Below are 25948 nucleotides of genomic sequence, written 5' to 3' on the forward strand. Positions count from 1 at the left end.
GCTTTCTCAAAACCTGCCAGCATGGGCTGAGAGTGCCTTGCCCCAGCAATACACTGCTTGAATCTCCTACAGCCTTGCATCAGCCATTTATTTGTTTCTAAAAGCTGTTGTATTTTCTGGTGGTTGGGGTGCATAAGTGGGATCCCCACTCTGTTGGAGTCCCACCGTGCCAAACCCTGCCTGCTGGCAGAGTGGCTGCAGCAGTGCCTTCCTCACACTTCAGAAAAACATAAACAGCTTCCTAACCCCGAGGCCTTGCCCAAAGGCTCTGGGTTGTTTGTGTTCCCTCTGTAAGCAGGAAATTCCAAGGAGGGTCGCAGGAATCCAGTGGTTGTGTGGATGTGTGAGTGACCTGCTGTGGTGGCCTCTGGGCAATGGGCTCTGGGGAATCCTCCTCCAGCCCTCACTGCCCTCCTGACACTCTGTCTCCAAGGCTTTGAGTGAAGAACACAAACATCTGGGGCCAGTGCTTTCAACTTCCTGGTGCCTTTGGGCCAAGCCACTCGTGTTTCATCTTGCTTTTTGGTTTTGGGGTGTGTAAATACAGGGGTCCAACAGCCTCCACTCTGCACAAGGACCCTGAGCTCTCCTGGTGCTTCCTTGACCCATGTTAGTGAGACCAGGAACCAGCCCCAAAGGTTCATCATTTGAGCTGAAAACACCACGTTGTTCTCCAGGCTTGGCCCTGCTTTAGCCCCTTGCCTGGGGTGGTTTGGGGAGAAAAGTCACTACTGCAGCTGGGAAGAAAAAATGGAAAAGCAGGAGGACAAATGTGGTCCTGTTTAAAGGTACTTTGGGGTTTTACTGTGACCTAAAGCATGTGCTTTATTCAGCAGTTTTCACAAGCAGGAAGTTTTATTTAAGGCCTTGCTGAATCATAGAGCAAGAGAAAACTGAGCACAAGAAATAGTTTAAATGGAGCAGATTTTGCTGTTTTCAGAGATTTCCTGATGTCCTCAATGTTCAGTCTTAGCTGTGTTAAGCAGATGTCATCAGGAGCATCTTCAGGTGCTGCCTCGGTGCAGCAAAGGGCAGGTGAGACCTGGGTGATACCCAGAGACCACAGGGTAAAAGCAACCCCCCTCTTTGATGTGAAGGGATTTTGGGGGAGTTGAGGGAGAAAAGCAATCAAAAAGCAGCAGTGATCAAATTGGCTCCAGACCTGTATTTAGAGCATTCTCCTGCCTGTGCTGCAATTGGGGTTTCTGTTTAGAAATCAGAAACAGCCCAAAGGCACTGAGAGTTCTGGGCTTTGTGTTCTGCTTTTCTCAGCACCCTCGTTCCATACCTCAGGAGAATTGTGTGGCCTTTCTGGCACAGCTGAAGAGGAAGAGGAGGGAAGGGAGTGATGTCCTTTGCTGCAGTCCCCACATTTAAATATAAATAGTTCTCCTCTTGGATCCTTCCAGTCTGATCTTATGGGTGATTTGACCTTTCTTTGATAAAAGCTTTCTTTATTTGCAGGAATAAAAAGGCAAAGGGGAGGAGAGGACACAGCAGATGTTTTTTTTTAAATATCTTTAGATCCTGGCAGTTGGTTTCTGCAGCACCCAGTGCTCACTGCTGGGCTCCAGCTTTGCTCCCCCTCTGAGCTCCTTGAACAAACTTTGCATTTTGCTGTGAAGCACTGACCTGGAGATTTCTAAGGAAATGTTTTATCATGGGGACACCACGCTCCAGTGGGGACAGATGCCCTAGGCTCTGGTCCCCAGCCCTGCCCACTGCACCACTGACCCTGGTTTTCCTCATTTCATAACTTCAGCTGAAAGAAACATTTGTGTTAATTGCTGCTGGTTTTTCATGTGCTCACCCTCGAGCAGTTTGAGCTCAGCTTCCAAGCACAGCTCAGTTTAATGTGTAAAACCACGGGACGCTGGCACTGCCCAGGTTCCAGCCCAAGCAAAGGCAGCACAGGTGCAGAGTTAGAACTGCTCTAGACTGCACACAAGGCTTTCTGGCACTAGTTCTAACCATTAATTGCCATGTTAAATCCAGCAATAAATTATTTGGGCAACCACACTGCAGGAGCCCACTGCCAGGAACAAACCAGAGCTGAGTGCTGCTCAGTCCCTTCATGCTCCAGGGCTGCAGGCTGGATCAGGCAGGGCACTCCCACACTCCCTGAGTGGGGGTTTTGGTGTCTCACTGGCCTTCTGCATGTGGTTTAAGCCACTGTTCCTGTGAACAGCATTGGCAGTGCTGGAGGTGTGTATGGATCTGCATGTGTATCCTCCTGGAGCACACATGGTGTGTGGTGTGCAGGATGCCTCAGGATAAGCCTCTCATCCTTTGCAAATTGGATTTCGTGGCTCACTTGCCTGTCCTCTTGGATAAAGTTTCCCCTTAGCTGCCTCTCCTCTAGCAGAGCTCGGGTTCTTCTCTAGACTGCAAAGCCTTTTATAATGCTCTGCAGATCAGGAGTCACTTGGAAGGGACAGGGACAGACTTTCCATTTCCCACTGAAACATGCTGCAGAGTGAGCCTGCTGCTTCCTTCCCTTGTGGAGTTCCCTTGGTTTGCAGGAGATTCCCCTTGGTTTGGTGCCTTTCCTGCTGGTGGCTCTGAGGTGCTCCTGGCTGGCAGCCCCCCAGTGATGGCTCCTGTTTTAGGAAGTCTCTGGGCCATGGGAATCGTTGTGATTTCATACTGGGGAGGAAATGGATTCCTCAGAGAAGGCCAGCTTCAAACAGAGCCACAGCTGGCTGAGTTTAAACCATTTCAGCTGGGGATCACAGGGTGCTGTGAGGTTTTCCCCCCAAAGAAAACAAAGCAGGAAAATGCACCACGTTAGCATAAGTAGGATTTTCAGGGCTTGTAATAAGCTCTGTGTAATTCCTGAAAGGATGGTGTGTAAAACAGGATGATGGAGAGCTGAACAGTTCCAGTTTGCTTGTAAGAATGTGCTGGTTTGAGTTTCATGCCCATTTCTGGGGGAGGGTGGTGGCCTGGTGAGGGACAGCAGTCACCACACTCCTTCCACAGCAGGCTCAGGAGCAGCACTGGCCTCTCACTTGTGCCGTTCTGTGCTGATGTGAGCAGGACACCCTGCAGGGGCTGGGGAGCAGTAATCCTTGCCAGGGTTAATACTCAAATCTGTGCTGCTTGACTTAGGAGCAGGGGAGGGGAGTTAATGCTCTCAGAAGAGACCACCTACTCTTTGGTGCAGACTGCCAACAGCTGACAGATGGAAGTGATTTTGGGACAGTGAGAAGTCAGTGTGGAATCACGGTGGTGACCAAGAGCAGACTCTGCATCCCACAGCCTTTGACTTACACCCACCCCTTGTGACTCTTGCTGTGGAGAAGGACAGTTTCCCAGAGCCACCAGAATTCTTCTGTGGGGTGGGAATTAGCAGTGGGCCGATGGTTTGCTGTCTCTTGTGGTTCAGTCTAATAGACACACTCCCTCTGAAGATGCTTTTTGGCAAGGCTGTGCATGGCTGAGGGATGTGAGCAGTGGAACTCTGACTGGAGAGCAGCACTGAGGTGAAGCTGAGCAGTGATTCCATGTGCTGACCCCTCTGCTCTGTGTGCTGCCCCTGACCACAGCTGTCACCCACCTTGGTGTGAGAGCTGTGCCAGCCCTGCCCTTGCCCTGCCCCTGTTTGGTGTTTGCCTAAGTGTTCCCTGTCTGTTTTTTGTCTTGCAGCATCTGGAGGGGGCCAAATGTGAACTGTGTTGACAGCACTGGGTACACCCCGCTGCACCACGCTGCTCTGAACGGCCACAAGTGAGTCCTGTTCCCAAAACTGGGGTCACAGGGGGTGGATTTGTCCTTTCCTGGCCACAAGTGATTCCTGGGGTGCCAGGGGTGGATGCTTTGTGCTTTCCTGGCCATAAGTGAGTTCTGTCCCAAGCCTGGGGTGCCAGGGGTGGATGCTTTGTGCTTCCCTTGTGTGGTTCATTCACCAGCTGAGGCTCTGGTGCAGCACTACTCCATCTTCAGGGGAAGTGGAGAATGTCAGAGCTTTGGCTGCTGGCTGATGTTACATCTCCAAACGCTGAGGTTTTCAAGCCCTTTTGTTTCTAAGCAATTTGGATGAGCTGTAACACAGTGTGAAAGGGGCTCCCCTGGTGACAGTCCCTGCAGTCTTCCTGGTGTCCAGGAATCTGGGCCTGCACCACTTTACAGTTTCCTCGTGTGCTTATCACATTTTTAGGTAATTTTAGTGTGTAGATCTCGTGTTTCTCGTTGCTGCCTGAGATATTGAGAAATCAAATAGAGTTAAAATCGCTGTTCACCCTCGTTGTGCTGTGTTCAGCAGAGGCTTGTGGCTGACTTCAGCCCCTGTTCAGCTCCATTAGTATGGAGTTAATGTGAATCCTCCCTGAGCTCATCTCAGCATTATTTATTTCCTTTTTTTTCATTTCTTTTGGCAGCATTTAATAGGAACACTTAAAAATCACATGTCAAGAGGCTCTCTGAAACACTCCTGCTCAGATTAACTTTGTGTTCAGTCCTTGCTGCAGAAGGGGGGCTGTGAAACAAGGACTGAATGTCTCACTGCAGCTCCTGTCTCTTGCAGGGATGTTGTGGAGGTTCTGCTGAGGAACGACGCTCTCACCAACGTGGCAGACTGTAAGGGCTGTTACCCCCTGCACCTGGCAGCCTGGAAGGGAGATGCTGACATTGTGAAGCTCCTCATCCACCAGGGCCCTTCACACACCAAAGTGAATGAGCAGGTCTGCCTGATTTTCTCTAATGTATCGTTGAATCACTTCCCTGGCATGGAGAGAGACTCCTGCAGCTGACTCCTGACCCTTCCCAAACCAGTAGCAGTGGTTGTAAGGTCCTACTTGCTGGTGGGATAGGAGGGGCACTAAATCAATACATTCAGTCTGAGTTAGTGGTAGGATGAAAAGATATTTAAGTTTCATAGACGCATAATTGTGAGAACTGCTCAACACTTAGGAAGTGATCTCCTGCTTCTGGGCTTCTAAAACTAACCCACAGTTTTCCTTTCAGCTGCTGGATAGCTGAGCAGGTTTCTAGTTCTGCAGAGGATCCATTGGCTCCCTCCTTTGGGAACTAATCCAAGCAGCTTTGTTCAGTCTCTTTGGCCGTGCTCTCTTAGCTGCTCTCCTGGCTTGTCTCTGGCACTTGCTCCAGTTCACTAATTTGTAAGTTCTAAGATAATTTTAACACTACTTGCCCCCAGACAAATCCCTCGCCTAATCTTAAAGAATTATTTTTGCAATCAGGCAAGAAAAAAAAAAGCCTCTTGGATTTGTTCCTTTTGTCAAGCTGACAGTTTTGGCCTGGGGTGCAGAGGGAGTGAGGGGTCCATGACAGCTGTGTCCACTGCTGAGGGCTGGCTCCTGTGGAACTGCCCATGGACATCAGAGGTATCTTAAATCCCAGGGAACTTCTGAAATGCTACTGCTGGAAGGCCCAGATATTCCTGTTGTTGCAGAGTTTTGTTTACAGGAACTGGTTTCATGGATGAGCCAGCTGAGTGCTGTCACTGAGCTGCCCCTCCCTAGCACAGAGTGACAGGCCCAGACCAGTGGCTAAAGCTGCAGTGGGCTGTGCTTGTCCTGTCCCTAAGGCAGGAACATCTGCTGACCCTGGGAATCAGCTCCTAAACCACTCAGGTGTTCTTTCAGGAGGAAAGGAATAAACCAAAATAGGTTTGCCTGCCTTGGTGCCAGCAGGCTAAACCTGGATGTTCATTCCAGAGGTAGTTCCCAGGTGGGTCAGACACCCCTGGCCTGAGTTCAGCTCACAGTCAGGGTGAGCAGCTCTGGAATCCCTTCTGTTGATTTGCTCCATGGTAGTTTTTCAGAAGCTGGGGAGCAAACTCCTTTCAGAGGCAGGTTTAGGAGTCCCAGTCCTCCTTTGTGGGGACCCAAGTGCCACACTGGAGTTTCCCAGGATGGGTAAATTGATGCACCAGGCTGCCCCAGGGATAACTGCTGCTAAAACATCATGGAATGAAAAATCTGGTTGTAGTGCAGCTCTCTGTCATTCCTCCAGTGAGCAGGAATAAGGAGGAATGTGTGTTGTGATGTCTCTGGTGACAGTTCTCCAGTTTGGGGCTGTGTTAATCATGTCTCCAGGCACAGCTGCAGGCACTCAGTCTGATTACATGGGCTAGAGTGCAGGTTCCCCAGTCAATCTGACAGAACTGAGTGAGAGCCCACAGTGTAAATGTTCTGCTCTGAGCAGGGCAGCCAGAGGGGTGATCTTTGCAAAAGTCCAGAGCTTAGTGTGATCCTTGCAGGTAATGTTTCATTAATGTCTGTTTGGTAGGAACCCTGTTAAATGAGAGCAGTCAGTGAGGAGCCTGTGCTTGGAGCCTGGTCCAGGTGACAGCAGTCCCAGCTGGAATGGCTTCTGACTGGAACAAGATGCTGTGTCCTGCCATTCCACCCCTTGGAGTCACCCATTGCTTTGTTGCTGTATCTCACCCATTTCATTATCACATTTTTTTTTCTTTTTCCTCTTCCTTTTTGTAGAATGCTCTTGAGATCAAAGAACTCAAAAAGTACGGCCCCTTTGACCCATATATCAATGCCAAGGTGTGTACTTTGCTGTCAGCATTTCACTGCATCATCACTCCAGGCTGCACTCGCGTGCTTCCAGGTGCAATAATACCTGTTCACTTTGCAGCTGCTTGGGGAAAAGGAAATTGGGACCATTGATTTACTGTGGGTTTCTCTCTTCAAAGCAGTTATAGAAACATAATTAAAGGAAAGCTTTTCCTTACTTTCCTGGGGGCTCCTTCCTTGCTTAGCCTTGTAGGACTCGCAGTGATGGTCAGTTTGCTTGATTGGGCTGGATGACTTCCCAAAGGTAATGTTACCTCAACTTAATGTTCTAGGTTTTGTTTCATGTGCTGGTGTTGCTGATAAATGCAAAGAGAAGGAATTTTTTCCCCCTGCTTAACCATGGTTGCATTTTCTCTGTGGGCTGTTTGGAGTGAATTTTGATGCCTTTTCTCCTACCAAATGCATAATGCTCTGTGTTGTTTGAATGGACATTTAATTCCTGTGGTGGTGGTGGTGGTGGGGAGAAGGGAGGGCAGTGATGTTCCTGCCTCCCTTCCCAAGTCCTCCATGTCCTGCTTATTACATCAGTCTCTCTTTTATGTTCAGTCTGTGGTGTTGTTTGACCCTCCAGCCCTGGTCTCCTGTTCCTGTTTTCTGGCCTGTTTTGCTCCTCTCTTCTTTTCAGTTTTGAGCTACAAAAGACACAACATCAGCTTGTGCAATGAGCTGAGACTGAGCTGTTGAAGAAGCTTCCTATCCAGTATTGGGATGTTGAAGATCAAATTCCTGGTGGTGGTTTCTCAGACACCATTTTTCAGTTTTATTTCTAGTGATTCTACAAGCCAGGGGGGGCAGACAATCTGTTACTCTGTCCTGAGACACCTCAGCCATAAGCCACCATGCCACAGCTGCTTCCAGCCACTTAGTTTGGATCCAGCCATCCATGGCAGAATTCTGTCTGTCAGAGTTTCCCTCTGCTTGGTCTGCAGGAGCTTAGAAACACACAGGCAGAGCTCCTGTGCTTGCTGGGAGTTAGGTGTGGTTTTCAGAGCCTTGTTTCAGGGTCACTGGTGCCCATCCTCTGAGCACAAATGTGTTCTTGTAAAGCTCATCCAAATCGGGGATTTTTGCAAAAATCCAGATAGGAATTTTCTGCCTTTCTGTATTCTGTGGAAACATCATGGTAGAGGAGTTCAGTTGCCTGAAAGGAGCTTCCTAAAACATTGTCAATAACCAAGTAAAATCTTACACACTCCAGTGTTGAGATGTTGAGTGAAGAAGGAATGTAAAGAGGGAATATTCAGTATTGGCAGTTTATTTAACCCTTCAGATCTTTGCAGGTCAGAAAACTTTCCCTTTTTCAAACCAAGTCTCCCTGTGCTCAGTCAGAGCTGTGTGTTGGGAGCAGGGGGTGCAGAGCAGGCAGAGCACTTGAAGGGGCTGTGGATTCTCCACTGGAGCACGGGATGAGGAGCAGCAGGGCTGTGTGTGGTGAGTGCCATCACATCAGCAGGGCTTGGAACCTGTGCTGGAGCCCATAAGAAAGCAGAGCCATCCCTGCTCGTGCCCTGTTTGTGCTCTGCAGGCAGGCATTGCTCCCAGCTCCTCTCTTGCAGCTGAGAGCTGGGGGGTGCAAGGATTCCTGCAGGAATGCAGCCCCTCAGCCCTCCTGAGTGCTTTATTTTTCCAAGTAGTTCTGAAATTTGAAGCCACGTGCCTTCTGGCAGCTGGAATGGAATTTTCCTTTTCCATCTCTGATACATCTGTAGGTCTGAGCACTCCTGCTCACTGCTCTGGTTTGTGCCTGGAGAGGTGAGGCAGGAAGGGAGCAAACTCCCTTGCCTGGAAGAACTGGAGTATTTTTGGCTGCTCAAAACTCTCCCAAAATGGAGGCAATAAAGACTCAGGCAATAGTGGGAGTTTCCACTGCACAATCTGGAATTGAGAGAGACTTGCTGTGATGATTCAAGGGAGTTTATTTGCCTGGTGATCTCTGGAGGAAAGTCTGGGGATTTTTTTTCTCAAGCACTGGAGCCCCAATCTGCTTAGGGAAAATTGGACTGAATTGCAGGGAAGATGAGGGAAGTCTCCAACAATTATGTTTTTAAACGATGTTGTGTTCCCATTTCTGAGCCCTCAGGCAGATGCTTGGAACTGCTGCATGCTTTAAAGCCCCCTGGGGCTGGGGAGAAAGGAGAGGGGGGCAGTCCCAGCCAGGGAAATGCCCAGCAGCCAGGGCTGGCACAAGCAGCGTGTGCCCCCACAGCTCAGGGGCAGGGACTCACTGCTCAGAGGGGCTGGGGTCTTTCCACAAAGCCTGGCAGAGAGGATCCCTCGTGCCACAGGGCAGGCTGGGAGCCTGGCCCAGCTGTCCTGGGCTCCCTGATCCCTGCACTCCCACCCCATCAAAGGGGAATAATGGGATTTGCCAGCCCTGTAAATGCCCGAGGGCAGCAGTGTGACCTGACGGGCAGGTGTGAGCTTTAATGTTCTCTACTCTGTCCCCTCTCACTCCCTGTGTATATTTTTTGTGCAGATTCCTGCATCCTGCAGTACCCCTGTCCACGTGTCTGTGCCTTCCCCCAGGATGGAGCCTGTTTGCCTTGGCCCTTCTGTGCTGGCAGTGATGCTGTGCCCCCTGTGCCCCCTCCCCTACACGTGCCTGATTCTGCTCCTTCCCTTCCCTGCCCTGCAAACTGCAGCTGCCAGAGCCTCTCCCAGCTCCTGCTCCTTTGCTTTGCCTGTGCTGAGAAGTGATGCAAAAGCCAGACACAGACAGGGTGACTGAGCACCTCAGCAGGATCCGAGTGCTCGTGCAGCCTCACGAGTTTGTGACATGGTGCAAAATCCTGAGCAGTGTCCCGAGGCCTGTGTGTGCTCTCACAGCAGGCAGGGATCAAATTCCCTTCTGCAGTGGTGCTGCTGCCTCCAGCAGGACAAGAACATTCTGTTTATTTTATTGGAAATTGTTAAAATGACAAACTCAACCACGAGTCTTTCAGTTGAAGTGTGTAAGTGTTTGTATTAAACTTTTTTTGGGGTTATATTGTCAGATGGTTGTTTCTAAAGGGCTTAAACCAGAATCCCTTTGTGGATGACACAAAGAAACTTGAGAGGAACTTAATTTGAGAAAAGGTTCTGTTAGATCTGGCCTTGTTCCTATTTTGCACCTACACATGTGGGGTGTTGGACTGCTCATTTTTGGGCTTTGCATTGCTGGTTCTTGGCCTGGCTGCTGCTGCACGCTCTGGTTTGGGTCTGGCTTCCATCTGGGGGTGCTCCCTTGTCCCTGAGACATTGCTTCCCTCAGCTGACCTGAGCCTGGCTGGTTTTGCATGGTTCTCTGGTTCACAAACTGCATGGGGCTGGGTGCACCCTGTCTCTAAACAGCCAGAATTGCAGAGGTGGAATGACTTTATAACCAGGATAAGTGGGATTTGAAACAATTGAATTTTAAATCTAAAATTATGATGATAATGAAGTTCCAGCAAATAGAATTCACACAACAGGTTGCCTGCCTTTTATTTTTGTGGCACCCTGAAGTGTGGGATGCTGCCAAGACACCAGACTGCCTTTCCCAGGTGCCAGCAGCATTAATGGGAACCTGGACACAGCTGAACATCCCTTAAACTTTAGGATCCTGCCCCTGGTGCTTGGAAAGCAGGCTGGTCCATCTCTAGCCCCTCTTTCCCACAGCTGAAGTGCCTTGTTCTGGACATCCCTGAGGCTGTGGCAATGAGCTTGTGAGGGGACACTAAACCCCCAGGGAGATGGTGACACATTGCTCAGGCTGCTTCAGACTGGGCTCTCTGCTTCCCCACTGCTTTTTTTTTTTGTCTCAGTTTTGGATTTAAACATTGGAGCAGGGCGCTGCCCCAGCGCTGACGTGCTGCCCCTTGTGCCCTGCAGAACAACGACAACGAGACGGCGCTGCACTGCGCGGCCCAGCACGGCCACACCGAGGTGGTGAAGGTGCTGCTGGAGGAGCTCACCGACCCCACCATGCGCAACAACAAATTCGAGACCCCCCTGGACCTGGCGGCGCTCTACGGGAGGCTGGAAGTGGTCAAGATGCTCCTGAACGCCCACCCCAACCTGCTGAGCTGCAACACCAAGAAACACACTCCCCTGCACCTGGCAGCCAGGAACGGGCACAAGGCAGTGGTGCACGTGCTCCTGGATGCTGGCATGGACAGCAACTACCAGGTACCTGCTGTGGTGGTCTCAGGGGTCTCAGGATGAGGGAAGAGATTTGCAGGGGTCTCAGGATGAGGGAAGACACGAGAATGTTGACTCCATGTTTATTATTTTATGATATATATGATATTAAAACTATACTAAAAGAATAGAAGAAATAATTTCATCAGAAGGCTGGCTAAGAATAGAACAAGAATGATAACAAGATCTTGTGACTGGCTGAGACAGTCCAAACAGCTGACTGTGGTTGGCCATTAATTAGAAACAACCACATGAGACCAATCACAGATGCACCTGTTGCATTCCACAGCAGCAGATAACCATTGTTTGCATTTTGTTCCTGAGGCCTCCCAGCTTCTCAGGAGAAAAAATCCTAAGGAAAGGATTTTTCATAAAACATGTCTGTGACAATCTGGTGTGTCTGAGTGGGGCCGGGCTGGTTGCTGGGCATTGGAGAACTCCACCAACCCTCGTTGCAGAAGCTGAGGAGAGCTTTGTGTTGTGCTGGGCTGTCTGTGCAGCTTTGGGCTGCTGGGGGAGGCTGCCCGGAGGGGCTGGGGTGCTGTGCATGCCTCACGCCTGTGCAGAGCCCCAGACACAGTGAGGGACACAAACACCCCATGGCCAAAGCTGTTCTGCCCTGCAGTGCTGTGAGCTCTTGATAGGCAAACGTGTCTCTTCCTATCAAGCCACTTGTGAACGTGCTGTTTTCACAGCAATGGCTTGTGTGTGGGTCTTGTTTTTCCTTGTCAGGACACGACCTCTTGCTGAGCTGTAGGAGGCCCTTTCTTGGTCTCTCTGATGGAACCATCCCCATTTTTCCATCCCACATCCTCGGCATTGTAATAACGTTGACAGTCTGTCCTCAGCCATAGGTAGTGCTGCCCACAGCTCGTGTACAAGGCCGTGTATTTATTGCTTCTGTAACCCTCTAAGCCATGCCTCCCTCACCATTCCCTGCTGTCTGGCTTCATGCTATGTTTCCATTTAATTTGCAGACTGAGAAAGGCAGTGCTTTGCACGAAGCTGCTTTGTTTGGCAAGACAGATGTGGTACAAATATTGCTGGCTGCAGGTGAGAGAATGTTCCCCCTTTGAAGCACTAATGTGGTGATCCCTTCGCCCAGAGCTTGAGGAAATCCCTTTCTATGCAGCAGGTTTCTCCATCCAGCTGTCACAGCTCCTTGGAGCAGGATGTAGGAGAGGTTGGCTCTTGGAGTTTGGCTTTAGATTTGTCTCTAGAGTGCCTTTTAGCTCCCCCCAGTGCTGATCACAAATGTGACTTGATGAAATACACAAACCTGCACATAGTTAGACAATATTCTTGCTTTTGCCCTCTGTACCCCTGTGGCCACAGGTATTGATGTGAACATAAAGGATAACAGAGGCCTGACTGCTCTGGACATTGTGAGGGAGCTTCCTTCCCAGAAAAGCCAGCACATAGCAGCTCTCATTGAAGGTGGGTAATGCAGCTCTGCCTCTGGGGAGGAGGGGAAAGCTTGGGGTGCTGATTCTGCCAAGGCAGGTACAGGATATGCTTTTCTAGACCTGGAGAGTGCTGAAATCAAAGCAGTTTCAGGCTGTGCTGGAAGAACCAGTGCTGAAACGCTGGGGTGAGCTTCCCCAGACCAAATGTTTGGAGGAGGACTTGGGGGGGATTTAGGAGGATTAGCTCTTTGCTGAGAGAGTGTGGCGTGACTTTTACAGTTTAAATGGGCTTAATTGAGCTTTGTTTAGCTCACTTTAGAAGTTAATTAAAATTAAGGATAGCCTAAATCTGCTTGCAGAATGCAAAGTAACAGCTTTAGAAATGGTTCTGGTGTAACTCCCCTTGACGTGTCTGTGTAGGCAAATCACTGTCCACAGATCTCACATCCTGCTCCTCGCCTCGTCGTCAGGCTTGGGCATGGAATTTGCAGATGAGATTTACAGAAAAGGCCTTGATTACTTGTGTTTTATAAAGGAGCTTGGTCCATTGTGTCTGTCCAAATTCGGGAATGAAATGTGACATCTTGGCTAAATTCATACCTTGTAATTACGCTGTCTGCATTTCCTCTCAGCTGTGGGGAGGATCAGAAGCATTTGGAGCTGGGCTGTGTTATTCATGCTGAGCGTTTGGGAGCTTTGCAGGTTCAAAGACTTCTCAGACTTTTAACTAAGCTGTGCCTGTGAGGCTGGAATGTTTGAGCTTTATTCTGAAACTGAAGACAAAGATGGGCTTTAAAACTGAAGGTGTTGCAGATAAAGGCTGTTAGTTTTCCCCAGGAGGGAGCTGCTGTTGGATGTTACATCAGCTGAATGTTTCAGGCTTTGTCTGTGGTTGGGGGCTGCAGCTGGAATTGGTTTCTCTTGTAATGACTCTGTTCAGTGATGGAGTTTGTGTCTACAACACAAATTTGCTCCGTGACTCTGTGTCCGTGCAGCAGCTTTGCAGCTTTCTGATTAAAGACTCTGAAAGTTCAAAGTGCCATCCCTCCCCTTGTGCCTTTGATTAAAGAGGCTGCCTGCTTCTATTTTGGGATCTGAGCTGCAAGTTTTAATAATGTTATTTTTTTTTTTGGACACTTAATAAGCTGACAGTTGGCCTTCCACCCACGAGGGAGGAAGCGCCATGTGCTGAAGGGGACAGAAAGCCAGATGGACGTGAGCTGACCCTGTCCCCCCAACCCCCTTGCAGATTACACCGTTGGGAAGAAAAGTGCCAAAGCAGTGGAGAAATCTGCTCCAGCCCCGCTCGCTGCAGCCACCGATCCCCCGGGCCGGACATCTCAGGGTGGGCATCACCAGCATTCCCCTCCCTGCCAGCACCGGGCCAGGACATCCAGGGACAGTGCCATCTCTCTCTTCCCCCTGCAGGTGACGTGGACAAAGCTGTGACAGAGCTGATCATGGATTTTGATGTGAACCCCGAGGAGGAGAGCCCCTATGAGGCTCTGTACAACGCCACGTCCTGCCACTCCCTGGACAGCCTGGCCAGCGGGAGATCGTCCGACCGCGAGTCTGGGAGCAAGGAGGCTGAGCCCAGCGGCCTCAAGGCAGCTGCAGTCAGGCCTGTATGTAGCTGTAGGTGCTTGCCTCAGAGGCACAGGGGGCTGACCTGTTCTGCAGCAGGCTGCCCAAGCTTGAGGAAATGTTTAAATCCTTCCCTGACATTGATGAGAGCAGGCTGGTGTCTCCCCTTCCCTACCCTGCTCTCAGGGATTGCCTAAAAGCAGAAAAGCAGCCACTTCTTCATTTCACTTTGTGTTGCATCCTTCTGTTTTCTGGCAATGTGCTGTTGCCAGTGAAACTTGGTATGTCAGTAGATTGCATTTTGCAGAAGGGCTGACACCTTGTCCTGAAAAAAGTTCTGGAGGCTTGTGTGGAGCATCTTCTTATGGCTTACTGCTTTACCACAGCTAAGGCTCTCAGGAAATTATCTGTAATAACCTCTTGGAAACTAGTTGGCAGTGGAAGGGGTTTTTTTTTGTGTATTACTTGCAGAGCTCTGTAGAGGGTACTCCAGGCTTTACAAAGCAGCACAGAGCTCCTGGGACTGTCCCCAGAGAAGTCTTCCTCACCTTCTGTCAGCTGCATCTGCTGTCCTGGTAGCAATCAGCAGGCAGGCTGCTGTGGGGCAGATGGGACACGAGCCCTGCAGTGCTGGGTCAGCTTCAGGCTCTGTGTTCTGGTTGGTTTTCCAAAGCCTGCTCTGTGGAGGTGTTTTTAGACAAAAGGGAGAGCAGCAGTGAACAATTAAACTGCTGGGGGCACAGTAACCATGGTTTCCCCTCTGTGCAGAGAGCAGCCTTTGGCTGGTGCTGAGCAACAGAATAGAAATGAGACATAAGCTTTGGATGGGGGACATTTTGGGCAGATCTCTCAGGTGTGCAGTACCAGGCTGTCCTGTTACTGATCAGATCTTGTCATTGTCCTGTGCTGATGGTGTCTGGTGTGAAATGAGCTCAGTTCTAGCACAAGTAAAGAAAGAGGAGAGCTGGACTGCAGTGAAGAGAGCAGGAAGAGGGACATGCTCCAGTAGCTGGCTGAGTGTGAGCAGTGCAGCTCTGCTGCTCCCTTGGCCATTAGATGGAGCTGTGGCTGGGCAGGAGGTGGCCCCGGGAGCAGCTCCAGCTGCCCAGTTGCAATCCCGGGATATCAGAGGAGAGCAGTGCAGCTTAGTTTCTTGATCCCTAGAGTTTTCCACTATAAAAGGCGCCCTGGCATCAGTTTCACTAAGCCACAAGCCCTTTCTTCTGATTAGTTCATTGCTCACTGCCATGTGTAATGCTGTGGAGATGCAGGTGTGGGTTTAAGTGAGACCAGTGGGACAGGATCAGTGTCCTGAGGAAGAGGAGGAGAGAAGGCAGCAGCCATTGCCCAGCTCTGGGCTGTTAGGGCTGAACTTCTCCACCAAGATTGATTTGAAGAGATCTTTGCTGCACCCACAGCAGTGTGGCCATAGAGCTGGGGGGCAGAAGGGATGAGCTGGGGGGCAGAAGGGATGAGCTGACAGTGTCTGTCTCACCTGCAGAGAGAACGCCCTCCCCCGCCAGCCAAGCCCCCGCCTGATGAAGAGGAGGAGCAGAATGTGGAGAAGAAGACAAGCCACAGTGCTCCCTGTGAGGTACATGGGGCTTGCTCTGGGGTGTTTCATGGGAGAGCGGTTTAAACATCAGTTTGAATAGTTTGGGAGGAGCCAAGGGTGCTGCTACCTCCTGTGCTCGTTGGGCTGTGGATTGAAGCATTCCCTCACTCAGCACTGCTGCTGTCCCTTACCATGGGAACTTCCTTTGTCCGCTTCTTCCAGGGCACCTCAGAGTTGACCTTCAGCCTTACTTTCCTATTCTTGGCTGAGAATTCCCTTGGGGAGAGATTTTTCTGACCCACGTTGTGATGTGGACCATTGCCCTCTAGTAATGATCCCACCACAGGCATCTTCAGTTGGACTGAAGCACAGAGGGGCTGTGAGTTGCTGCTTCCTCTGAGCTCCCAGCTGTGGAGGAGCTGCTCGGGCTCGTGGGTCCCACTGACATGAGCAGGGATCAGGAGCTTGAATTCAGCTGAGGATGTGGCCCAGCACGTGTTAAAGCTGCCTTCTGCAGGGGTCAGTGGTGTGAGCTGCTTTCTGATGGAACTCAAGCTCTCCCATTTCATTTTGTTGCTGCTGGGATTTCCTGTTGCTCACCTTATTCACCTGCTGTGAAGCTCAGATGTAAGGACTCCCCAGGAGACATGGTTGTGGGAAACCACAAGTGTGCCTTGGCACCTTCTGCTGACACCCAGGAAAACCTTCAAAGCAAATCCAAATCCTGTGGATTTCTGTGCTCTCCCAAAGGCAGTGGGCTGTGTGTGAAGCTCGTGGAGCGTGTACCACCTCTGCTGTCAGAGCAGGCTCTGGTTCTGCAGGTGCTTTCTTTGGGTGTGCTGATCTGCTGGAGTTCTGCAAGGCATAAATGAGCTCTGTTTTCTGGAGAGTGTCAAATCCAGATGAGACACGGGTGAACATGGCCTGCTGCAGTGGAGCTGACTGCAGAGAGGGAGTAAACTCTGAGCTGTGTGTGAGCAGGGAAACTGGGATGTGACATTGTGGACTGATCAAATGGAGGGGGTGGTAACCAGTCCTGTGCCTGGCTCTGGCAGAGGAGAGCTGGGCAGCAGGTCGTGGAGTAATTGGGAAGCAGAACTTGTTTATGACAATAAACACGGGGAGGGAAACGTGCCCTGACCATTCCTGCTGAGCTTTCTGGCCATGTTTAATTACCAAACACCTGCTGTGTTGTCCAGCCTTTAATGGCTTTGGAAGCACAATCCATTAAAGGGAATCTTGCTGGCAAAGGGCAGAGTGACTTGCTGGAGAGACCTTGATTTGTGACCAACTTCAGTGACAAAACTTACAGGCAGCATGTGGCTGCCTGGAAATGACCTTTTGGACATACTGATGAGGAATTTGGGGCTGATCCTTTTACTTTGCTTGTTCCTCCTGGCCTGCTCTGCTTTCTGACTGTTGCCCATCTTTTCTCACCTCTCCCTGGACCAGGCAGGTGTGCACTTGCTCCAGGAACGCTGTAAACATTCTACTGCAGCATCCCAATCTGCCACCTTCTAGCCCTGCTCTCCCATTGGAGCCAGGACATTTAGTCATTGAGTATTCTGGGGTTGGGCCAAACTCCAGTTTTCCAAAGTAGTCTTTTTATTCCTTGCCAAGCTGGGGCTATCACTCAAAGCAGATGAGCATAAACAAGAAACTTCACTTTCATCACGGAAAAGCGTTGGTACAAACAGGCAAAGGAGCTGATTGTTTGGAGGTGCTTGAGTGGTGCCTTTCACTATCTGCAGAAACCTTCTGGGTTTGGAGCTGAGTAAGAGTCTGCACTGTCAAATTAAACTTCAGTTCCAGTTGTTTACTGCTTGTCTCCAGAAGGGAAGTGCAGATCAAGGACGAGGCGCCGCGTTGGCTCCACGAGCTTGGTCTGCAGCTCTGGGGAGGAAGAGATGAGTTACCCTTTAAAAAGTTCTTTCAAACTCCTCTGCTGTGGATTAAGTATACCTTAAAGAGCATCCTCATTATTCACAGCATCTTGTTTTTGGGCTTTGCTAGCAATGAACATTTTTACATGCAGACAACATGGCTGAAGAACTAAAAGCTGTATTGGAAGAAAGCTTTACTTGGAGGTGCTGCTCCTGGTCACAAAGCCCACAGAGCAAGCAGGGCTCTCCAGCAATGGTCTTTGTTTTGAGTGAATTTGAACCTAGAACACTGTTTAGAGCTTGGAAGGATGAGAGGTGGAGAAAGTCAAGTGTCGCCAGGCCTGTGAGAGTTCAGAGTAGAAGCTGGGAACTCTGTGCTGCTGGAGAGCTTCTGCCTTTGCTGCATTTAAAGAGGGCAGCACAGGAATCATCATCCACAGGAATGTCAGGAGAGCACAGGGCCTGGCTGAAGGTCCAGGCTGCTGCTGTGCTAACAGGCTGCTGCTGGGCAGGATTTTTACAAGATCACTGTCAAGAACCTCTCACCTGCTGTTCTGGTCTGACGGTTTTGTGCCACCATCTGGTCAGAATTCTTCCCTAATTTGCTCATTATGAGCTCCTTCACCTGGAAAGGAGCAGGTCTGCCTGGCAGCTCTTGCTCAAAGCAAGTAGAATAAATAAATATTTCCCATGCCAGACATGGCCCATTTCCTCCCATTGGGAAAGTCACATTAAAAGCCAGGTTGGTTTGTGCAGAACAGCACATGGATGTCAGAATCCTCTGTGCTGCTGACTCTTGGGTGTCTCTCCAAGACTCCTTTAAGCTTCCAGAGCTCCTGGCTGAGTTGCAGTCAGGTAGGCACCAGTTTGCCCTTGGAGCAGCTCTGGTGCTCTCATTTTGGGGAGAAGCAGGAGCTGTGCTCTGCTGGTGAGGCAGTGGCAGGTCCAGGGGTCTGAGCAGTAGGAGCCCTCACTGGGGGCACATTTTGTTCAGACCTGCTGTTCCCTGTCCTGGCAGCAGGTAGGGATTATTTGCTTTCTGCCTTGGGTTTGTCCCACTGTGGTTGGGGACAGTCACACGTGGTTTGACACAGAGTGGTTTGGGCTGGAAGGGACCTTACAGATCATCCAGTCCCAAGCCCTTGTCATGGGCTGGGACACCTTCCACTCAACCAGGTTGCTCCAAGCCCCATCCAGCCTGGCCTTGAACACTTCCAGGGCATTCACAATTTTCTCTCTCTCCATGCCCCTCTCCAGCTCTCTTAGAGCCTCTTAGGGTGCATTCCTGGTCATGTTGAGCTCCTGGGACAGGGTTGCATCAATCTGCCAGGGTCTGGCCAGGAGATGGTGCTGAAAGGCAGCTGACTGTGCTGGCAGGGTGCCCTGTGGCCAGTTTAGCCCCTTCAGCACTGGGATGGCACACGAGGGTATCCAGTGCATCCTTGGCATCGGTGCAGACCAACACGTGCGAGTGCAGCACGACTTGTCTGGATCCTGCACCAAAACCTCAGCCCTGCACATGGCTGGTGGCTTTCCACAACAGCTCAGGGAGAGTCTGCCAGGGTTACAAACCAGCTCTCAGTAGAGGCTTTGGGGGATTTAAATGAGCACAATCACTGCTGCACATCCTGAAGTTAAACTGAGTTCATACAGTGCTGCCTGAGGACTCTTTAGCTCTGAATATGCCATACATCCTGAGGTCACAAATGCAGATCTCAGATGCCTGAGAGGGTGGCAGGGATTTGGGCTTTTGTTCTTTTCAGCCCTGTCCTAATAGGGCCGGCAGCTAAAAAGTGAATGACTGTGCAAATTCCAATGGCAACAGCGAGTCTGAGATGGGATGAACAGGAATAACGGCCTCAGCTCTTTTCTCCCTCCAGGCTGTCTGCAGCCCTTGCTCAGTTGGTCAGTGCTGGAAAGCTGTCAGCAGCCAGAAATACTAAAAATTAAAGGGTTTTGGGAGGGTTTTTTGAGGGGGTTAAAAAAACCCAAAGGGGAGTATTACATTTTGGCTCACACTCCACAGTGAAGGTGTTGCCTCTGCCAATTCTTTGTTTAACCCCTGGCCTAGAGGCTGTGGGGTTTATGCTCTACAAAGCATTGCTTTGCAGAGCACCACATTGTGCTGTTCTTCATCAGGCCTCTGCTGCCCGGGGGAAGAGCAGGGGAAGTGGAGCTGAGGAAGAGGAACACCCCTACGAGCTGCTGCTTACAGCAGAAACTAAAAAGCCGGTTGCAGTGGACAGGAAAACAAAAGGTGAGTGACCATCCAAAAAGCAGAGCTGTTTGCTTGCATGTGCTTCAGGAAGACACGAGGGCAGAGGGCAAGTGGAACAATGAAAGTCTCTGCAGGGTGGGGGCTGGAGGGTGATTGTTGTGTTTCCTGGTAATCTCAGTGTGAAGGAGAGCTCTGAGCGTTCCTGTACAGAGTGTACACAGAGGAAGGGCAGCTCTGCTGTAGGACAGTTCAGAGATTGCAAGGATCTGCTCTGCGAGCTCAGAAATGCCCAGATCTCATGCCTGGCCAAGCAAAGGCAGAGGGTGAGAGGCTGGAGGCTGTGCCTCTGCCAGGGATGATGAGCAACACGAGTGTTCCAGTGAGCCGTGTTCTCCATCCAGCTGGCGCTGCAGGTTTCTGCTGTCCTGCTGTAAAATCAACATCCTGCTCTGTGCTAGAGCTAATTTGAGATGGAAACTAACAGGAGGAAAACAAAAATGTGTAGAGCAAGAACTAGAACTGGCTGAGAGCATGGAGTACACAGGTTGATATTGAGACAGTTTCTCCTCACCCTGAAGGACCTCTGAGCTTTACAAAGCATCTGGGAACACCTTGTCTCTTGTGTTTAGCTGTTGTTGGCTTTTTGGCTTTCCTTCAACAATAACAACAAAAGATTTGTTTAGAGGGAAAAGATTTCCGCTTTATTCAGAAGTCCTGAGCAGGAATTTGGGTGGATTTACTTTGGGTTCTCACACTGGAGCCCCTCTGCCTCTGAGGATGGACAGGGCTAACAAGGACTTGAGGTGATGCCTCATTGAGTGCTTTGTCAGACCTGCAGCATGGTAGCACTCATTGCTCAGGTCCTGCTGCTCTCCTGGCTGCTCCACGGTGGCACAGGAGGTCATTGTGTTCCCACCAGCACTTGCCAAAGCCCCTCACTGCCAGAGGAAAGTTATGGGAGCTTTTCAGGTTGGTGCTTTCAGTCTGGGCCAGGAACAGTCCTTGGGCAACAGCCACTGAGGGCCTTCAGGCTTTCATCAGTGGGCAGCTATTGCTGGTTATTCCAACTGCTCCACTCCTTCCCCTGGCTGCACTGCCCAGGCCTGATTGGTGAGAGTGGAGGTATATCCTAATTCTGTGTCAGCTTAAAATAAATCCTCAGAGTAAGGCAGCTGCCTGTTCCTTATGCTGATCTCTTCCCCTGAACTCCTGAAGACAGGAGAGGTTGCAGGAAGATCTTTATGGATCCAGAGCAGAGTCCCATCTTTTGATGCACAGTTGGAAAGATCAAAGCTGTGACTTCATGGTTTGCACTCCATGGAAAGTGTTGGTAACAAGCCTGGAGCCCTTCCCACTGTTACAGTGGGAGAAATCTAAGGATGCAGCTGAGTTTTTCCTCATCTTCCCTGCCTTTCCCATTCTATAAATGCAGTCAGCACTGTGGTTGATGGTAGGGGGAGAAGATAAATTTAAGGAGTGGCAGAATTAAGCAAGAGTTGAGGGAGAGACCAAAACCTTACTTGGGGTGTTGGAGAATTTTCCCACCTCTGGGTCAGAAGAGTCCTGGAGCATCCAGGGCAGCAGCAGCTCAATCCCAAGGCACAAAACAGGCTGGAGCATGGCTTTGAACTGTTCCTTGGCTCTCAGACTGAGGGTCTGGAGCAGCCTTTGGTCAGGAGAGGAGGGCTTGGGTTCCTGTGGCTGTTGGAAGGGCGTTTCAGGGCAGCAGGAAGGCTGAATTTCAGGCATGTGGGTTTAATGGTGCCTTTCATCTCTGATAGCTGCCTTTGTTCCTCTGGCTGCCAGTTGTCCTGTGTCCAGCCAGCAGATGAATGTGGCATTATCCACTGGCTTTGGTGGCCTTTGTGTGTGTTAGGGCAGCTCGCTGTCACATGCTGGAGCACTGGGAGAGGTTGGCCTCATGTTTTGGGCAGAGTATCAGAAGTGGTTTGAGCCAAATGCTCTCCCATCCACTTTGGTGTGCCGTCACATGCCTGAAGTCAGGGCACTCAGGCCCTCTAACAGGGTGTGAAATTAAAGCAAAAGAGGAGGAATGTGTGTGGAGTGACCAGGAGGTTTCTCAGCTCCCCGCTGCCTCCAGAGAGACCTAATGGAGGGTGAAAAGATTTGAGTTTTGAGCTGTTTGTCTTCTCAGGAGTCACACCCAGGTGTTGTCAGCAGTGACCAGCTGCAGGTAGGACTCACTTGGTGCCTTCTGGGAGATATTACAGACTGATACTTGTGGAGGTTGTTCTGTGCTGCTTCCATAGGAGGTCCAGCTTGAAGTCCCCACTTTGCCCTTCCTGCTGTAAGAGATTTTCTATGTGGTTGTGCTGGTTCAGCCAGCACAGTGTGACAATGAGCCAGCAATAAAGTCAGAACAGAGAGACTGAAAGAAACTCTTTTCTGAGAGCCAGAATGGCTGCTGAAATAGCAGGGTGGATATTGCTGGGGGAGTTCTGTGGGGACACTTGGTTAATGCAGGAAAAGATTTGGGGACAGCCCACAGCCTACATGTCCTCATGGTATTACCTTGGACAGAGGACAGACCTCTGTCCCACATCCCAGGCCCAAGCCTTTGTTTCTGCTCTCATGGTGTTGTGCAGAATCATATTCATGCTCTCTCTAAGCAGGGCAGTGTCTCATTGCCCTTTCTGAAGTGGGGAGTACAAAACAGCACAAATTCAGGTGAATAAACTCTGCTGGAATGGCTGAGCTTGGTGAGGTTAACACAGGAGTGTGCCATCCTCAGCTGGGCTCCACATGAGGCTGTGGAATGGGGCTGTGTTTCAGTCCTGTTGTAGGTAAATGATATTTTTGCACCCCTCAAAGCCAGCTTCTTCCTCTGGCCTTGTTTCACAGGAGGGAGGTTTGCCTGCTCCTCACTTGACAAATTCTGGCATGATGTAACGTGGGCAGCCTTTTCCATGTGCAGATCAGAGGCTGCTGTGTGCCCTCACTAATTTTAAGGTTGGGGAGCTTGAGCAGGCAGCAGCTGCAGGAACAGCTTCACTCTCCTAATCCAGGGTTGTGAGACAAATCCTGCTGTTGATATAGAGGGAAAGAAATCCAGTGGAGGCAGGGTGGTTACAGCTTAGTGTGGAGTGTTTAGGGAAGTGCTTCGTATCTGGAGAGCTCAGGCTGCTGGCAGGGAAGCTCTTGCTGGAATTCTCCCTGGGATGCAAACAGTCTGCACCCAGGAAGGGCTCCTGATCCCAGGAAGGGTTGGGAGCAGCCTCTCCTGTGGGTGAGACCTGCAGCAGGCTGAGGCTGAAAAAGGCAGGATCTGTCAAATGATCTGTGCTGGGGGGTAAAATCAGTGAAGGGAGAGAAATCCATGAAGGGAGCTGGGCAGGAGTCCCTGGGGGACTGGGGACCCTTCCTGAGTGTAACTCACATGCAACTGGAGGAGGAGGATTCTTTCAGATCCCCTGGAAGGAGGGGCCTGGAGAGCCCTGCATGTTCCTGCTCCATGCACCTCAGTGACAAAAAGACTGAGAAGACTTTCTACATTAGTTCTATCTGCAGCTTTCAGGGCAGGCTCTGAAATGTCTCCTTCAAGATGTTTCTCACAGTTTCTGAGCGAGTGCTGTTGCGCTCGCTCCATGCCTTCCTTCCCTGGCAGCTCCCTGTGTTTCAGAGTCCCTCTTAGCTCACAGATGAGGGGGTGGCTGGGATTCCTGTCCAACAGGAGCCCTTTTGTGAGGTGCTGGAGCTGGATTTGGAGCACTTTGTTCTGGCTGGACTCAAGTGTTGCAGCACGTGGCACAAACTTTGGCCAGCTGCCTCTCTGCCTGCAGCAGAAATGTCACTAAAGGTTCAGCTGGGCATGGAAGAAATGGTTTCCAAGGAAGGGAAGAGGTTGGGAAGAAAAACTGCAAAAGTTTTTCTTTCCCCACAGGTTTATTGACTGTCCCATCACTGCTGTCTTGCTCACCTCTCTGTGGCTTTGCATTAGTACCAGTCTGTCCTGTGAATGCAGCACATCTGATCTGCTTTGAGGTTTGTCCTCTGAGGTTTCTCTCCAGCACTGGAGCTTCAGAGCTTTATGCAAAGTAGCTGGGTTTAGTCTGGCCTTGTAATCTGGGGTGCTGCTGCTGGTGCCTCTCAGGCAGCCCTGGGACCTGCCTCCCCCTTGGCAGCTCCAGTCACAGAACTGGTGGTTTATGTGCCTGTGCAAGAGAGTCAACAACTACTTCACTGTCCTGGAATCTCTAACTCATAGGATCCAGGATGAGATAATCCCTCACATCACTTGATCCCAGTGAGGGCTGTGGCTGCTCCTGGCCTTCCTGTGCCTGTGGGAGGGACTCACCATCCTCACCAGGCACGGGGTACCTGGGACCCCCACACAAAGGCAAATGACTAATTCAGCCCTTTCCTGCCCAGTTCTGGTGTGAGGACAGACCACAAAGCCCAATGGGTGTTGGTGTTTGAAAATCCCCTGGTCAGGCTTGGTGCTGGAAAGGAGAAAGGAAAGCTGGGTGCTGAGTTGGGCTCTCTGTGCTGCTAACAGGTTACTTTTAGTTGGAGTAGAACTCACTGTTTTGCTCAGGAAAGGAGGGTTCTGCAGAGCAAGTGATTTCCTCTTCAGATCCAAACATCCTCCCTGCACTTCAGAGCCTCATTATCCGAGCGTTTCGCTGTATTGTTCCCTTGCAGCATCAATTTTTAGTTCTCAGTCTGAAGAGTTTCTTCAGCACTAAATGGAAGCAGTTAAAATTCACAAGCAATGCTGAGAGGGTGAAGGAATCCTAGGAAACCAAAGTTAGACTTGTTGGCTTGACAAAGTTTTTTGCTTCTGCAGTTGAAATGCTCATTCAGCTGTGACAAAGGTGAGTGCATGTTTGTGTGTGTGTGTGTGTGTGTGTGTGTGTGTGTGTGTGTGTGTGTGCACCCAGCACTTGGGATCAGTCAATTCTTCATGGTTTATGCAGGACCCTGGTACCTGATATTAAGGTTGCTGGGGCAGGAGTAGCTGGGAACCAGTGTCACATTTCTGGGGCAGCCAGTGCTCCACCAGCTCTGGCCACTCTGTGCTCAATTCATTGCAAAAGAGACTTTTTGCTCAAGCTTTTTTTTCCCTTGCATAAACTGTTTATTTCTCTCCCCTGAGCAGGGAGGAGAGGTTAAACTCGGAAGCCACTAGGGAGGGAAGCAGCGGGTTTTTTTGGGAGCGGATTTTGGAACTCTCAGGTCGGTTGCAGTCCAGGCGTTTTCCCACCCTGCAGCCCGTGCCAAGAGCCGGGTGAGCAGCTCTAAATAACGCTCTGGCCTTTATGGAAAGGGATCAGATGTTCCAGGAGCCTCCGTCTCTGCTGCTCCCACCTCACTTGCTCTCTCTGCAGGATATAGTTAGCACTTCTCTTGGCCTTATATAGCAAGGCCTGATAGTTAGTGTTAACAGGAATAAAAAACACGGAGAGCTGCCAGATTGCGTAAATCGGGCCAGTGTTTGGAATTTCATAAATGCCATGACTTTGGGTACAAGTTGAGCACGCGGAACAATACGGAACTGTTCTCTCTTTAGATCTCTCCCTCCCTTGCTGAGGGAGAGAGCTGGAATTTTGCTGCTTCGTCCATGTTTTTGATTTCCCCCTCTTCTCTGCTTTCATCCCCTTGAAGACCACAGGAGGAGCAGCGGCGGCCGCAGCCAGGACTCTGCCGACAGCCAGGACATCCAGGTGCCAGAGCAGTTCTCAGGGTTGCTCCACGGCTCTTCTCCAATCTGTGAAATAAGCGAGGACCCTTTCAGGCTCGCTTCCTCCTCGGAGAAGGGGGACACTGAAGGCACGAGCCACCCTGCTGCTATGCAGCTGGAGGATGCCGAGCTAACGTCGTCAGGACCGGCCCGGAGCAGCTCCCCGGAGCCCACGCAGACCGCGGTGTACGCCACGGTGCAGCACGTCAGCCGGGCGGATCCCGCGGCCCTGGGCACGCCCCACGCGTGTGCTGAGCCAGAGGGGGACAGAGCTGCGGGCAGAGCCCACCCGGGCAGCAAACCCAAAGCCGAGCTCAAGCTCAGCCGCAGCTTGTCCAAGTCGGACTCTGACCTGCTGACCTGCTCCCCGACCGAGGACGATGCCATGGGGAGCCGCAGCGAATCGCTCTCCAACTGCAGCACCGGCAAGAAGCGGCTGGAGAAGTCCCCATCCTTTGCTTCGGAGTGGGATGAGGTAAGGCTGAGCTTGCTAAAGAGCCTCTGTGCCAGGAATGAGTGTGCAGCAGGAGCTCCCCTCTGCCCACGCTGCCCTCAGGGGTCCTGGGTGGGTTCCGTGGTTTCTGCGAACTCTCACAAGGCAATAACAGGCACACGCTCACCTGGGAGTCTGCAAGGTGTTAAGTGCCAAAAGATAAAGTTCATTGGAGTGGGGGAGTAGCAGAATTGCAAGCAGTTTCTAAGTTTTTTGCTCATATACAGGGTGTCCTGGTTTGAAAAAAGGAAGTGAGATTTTTTGGGATTAATGTGCGCTGTGCGCCAGTGTCGAGCAAAGCTTTGTATTCTTGTTCCTCTTCACCATATATGATGATAATGACAATATTTTCAATCCCCTTGAAGGAACCTCCAAGACATATGCCCAGGGAGCATATAT

The 25948-nt window shown here is 50.7% G+C and overlaps 1 protein-coding gene across 4 annotated transcripts in view; it reads left to right on the forward strand.

The window, feature by feature from the left end:
- The window catches only part of ANKS1A (ankyrin repeat and sterile alpha motif domain containing 1A), a 73988-nt gene that overhangs the window by 12373 nt on the left and 35667 nt on the right, over positions 1-25948 (forward strand). For 3 of the 4 annotated variants that reach the window (XM_058039806.1, XM_058039807.1, XM_058039808.1), the window contains exons 2-12: positions 3649-3729; positions 4526-4682; positions 6459-6521; positions 10401-10697; positions 11687-11762; positions 12045-12146; positions 13365-13460; positions 13544-13740; positions 15201-15293; positions 19277-19394; positions 24981-25531. In XM_058039806.1, the coding sequence (XP_057895789.1) occupies positions 3649-3729; positions 4526-4682; positions 6459-6521; positions 10401-10697; positions 11687-11762; positions 12045-12146; positions 13365-13460; positions 13544-13740; positions 15201-15293; positions 19277-19394; positions 24981-25531 (1831 nt within the window). The remainder of the gene's footprint in view (positions 1-3648; positions 3730-4525; positions 4683-6458; positions 6522-10400; positions 10698-11686; positions 11763-12044; positions 12147-13364; positions 13461-13543; positions 13741-15200; positions 15294-19276; positions 19395-24980; positions 25532-25948) is intronic. The other variant, XM_058039809.1, reaches the window with a different exon arrangement.

This window comes from Melospiza georgiana, chromosome 23 (assembly GCF_028018845.1).
Source record: "Melospiza georgiana isolate bMelGeo1 chromosome 23, bMelGeo1.pri, whole genome shotgun sequence".
In the NCBI taxonomy this organism is placed as follows: Eukaryota; Metazoa; Chordata; class Aves; order Passeriformes; family Passerellidae; genus Melospiza; species Melospiza georgiana.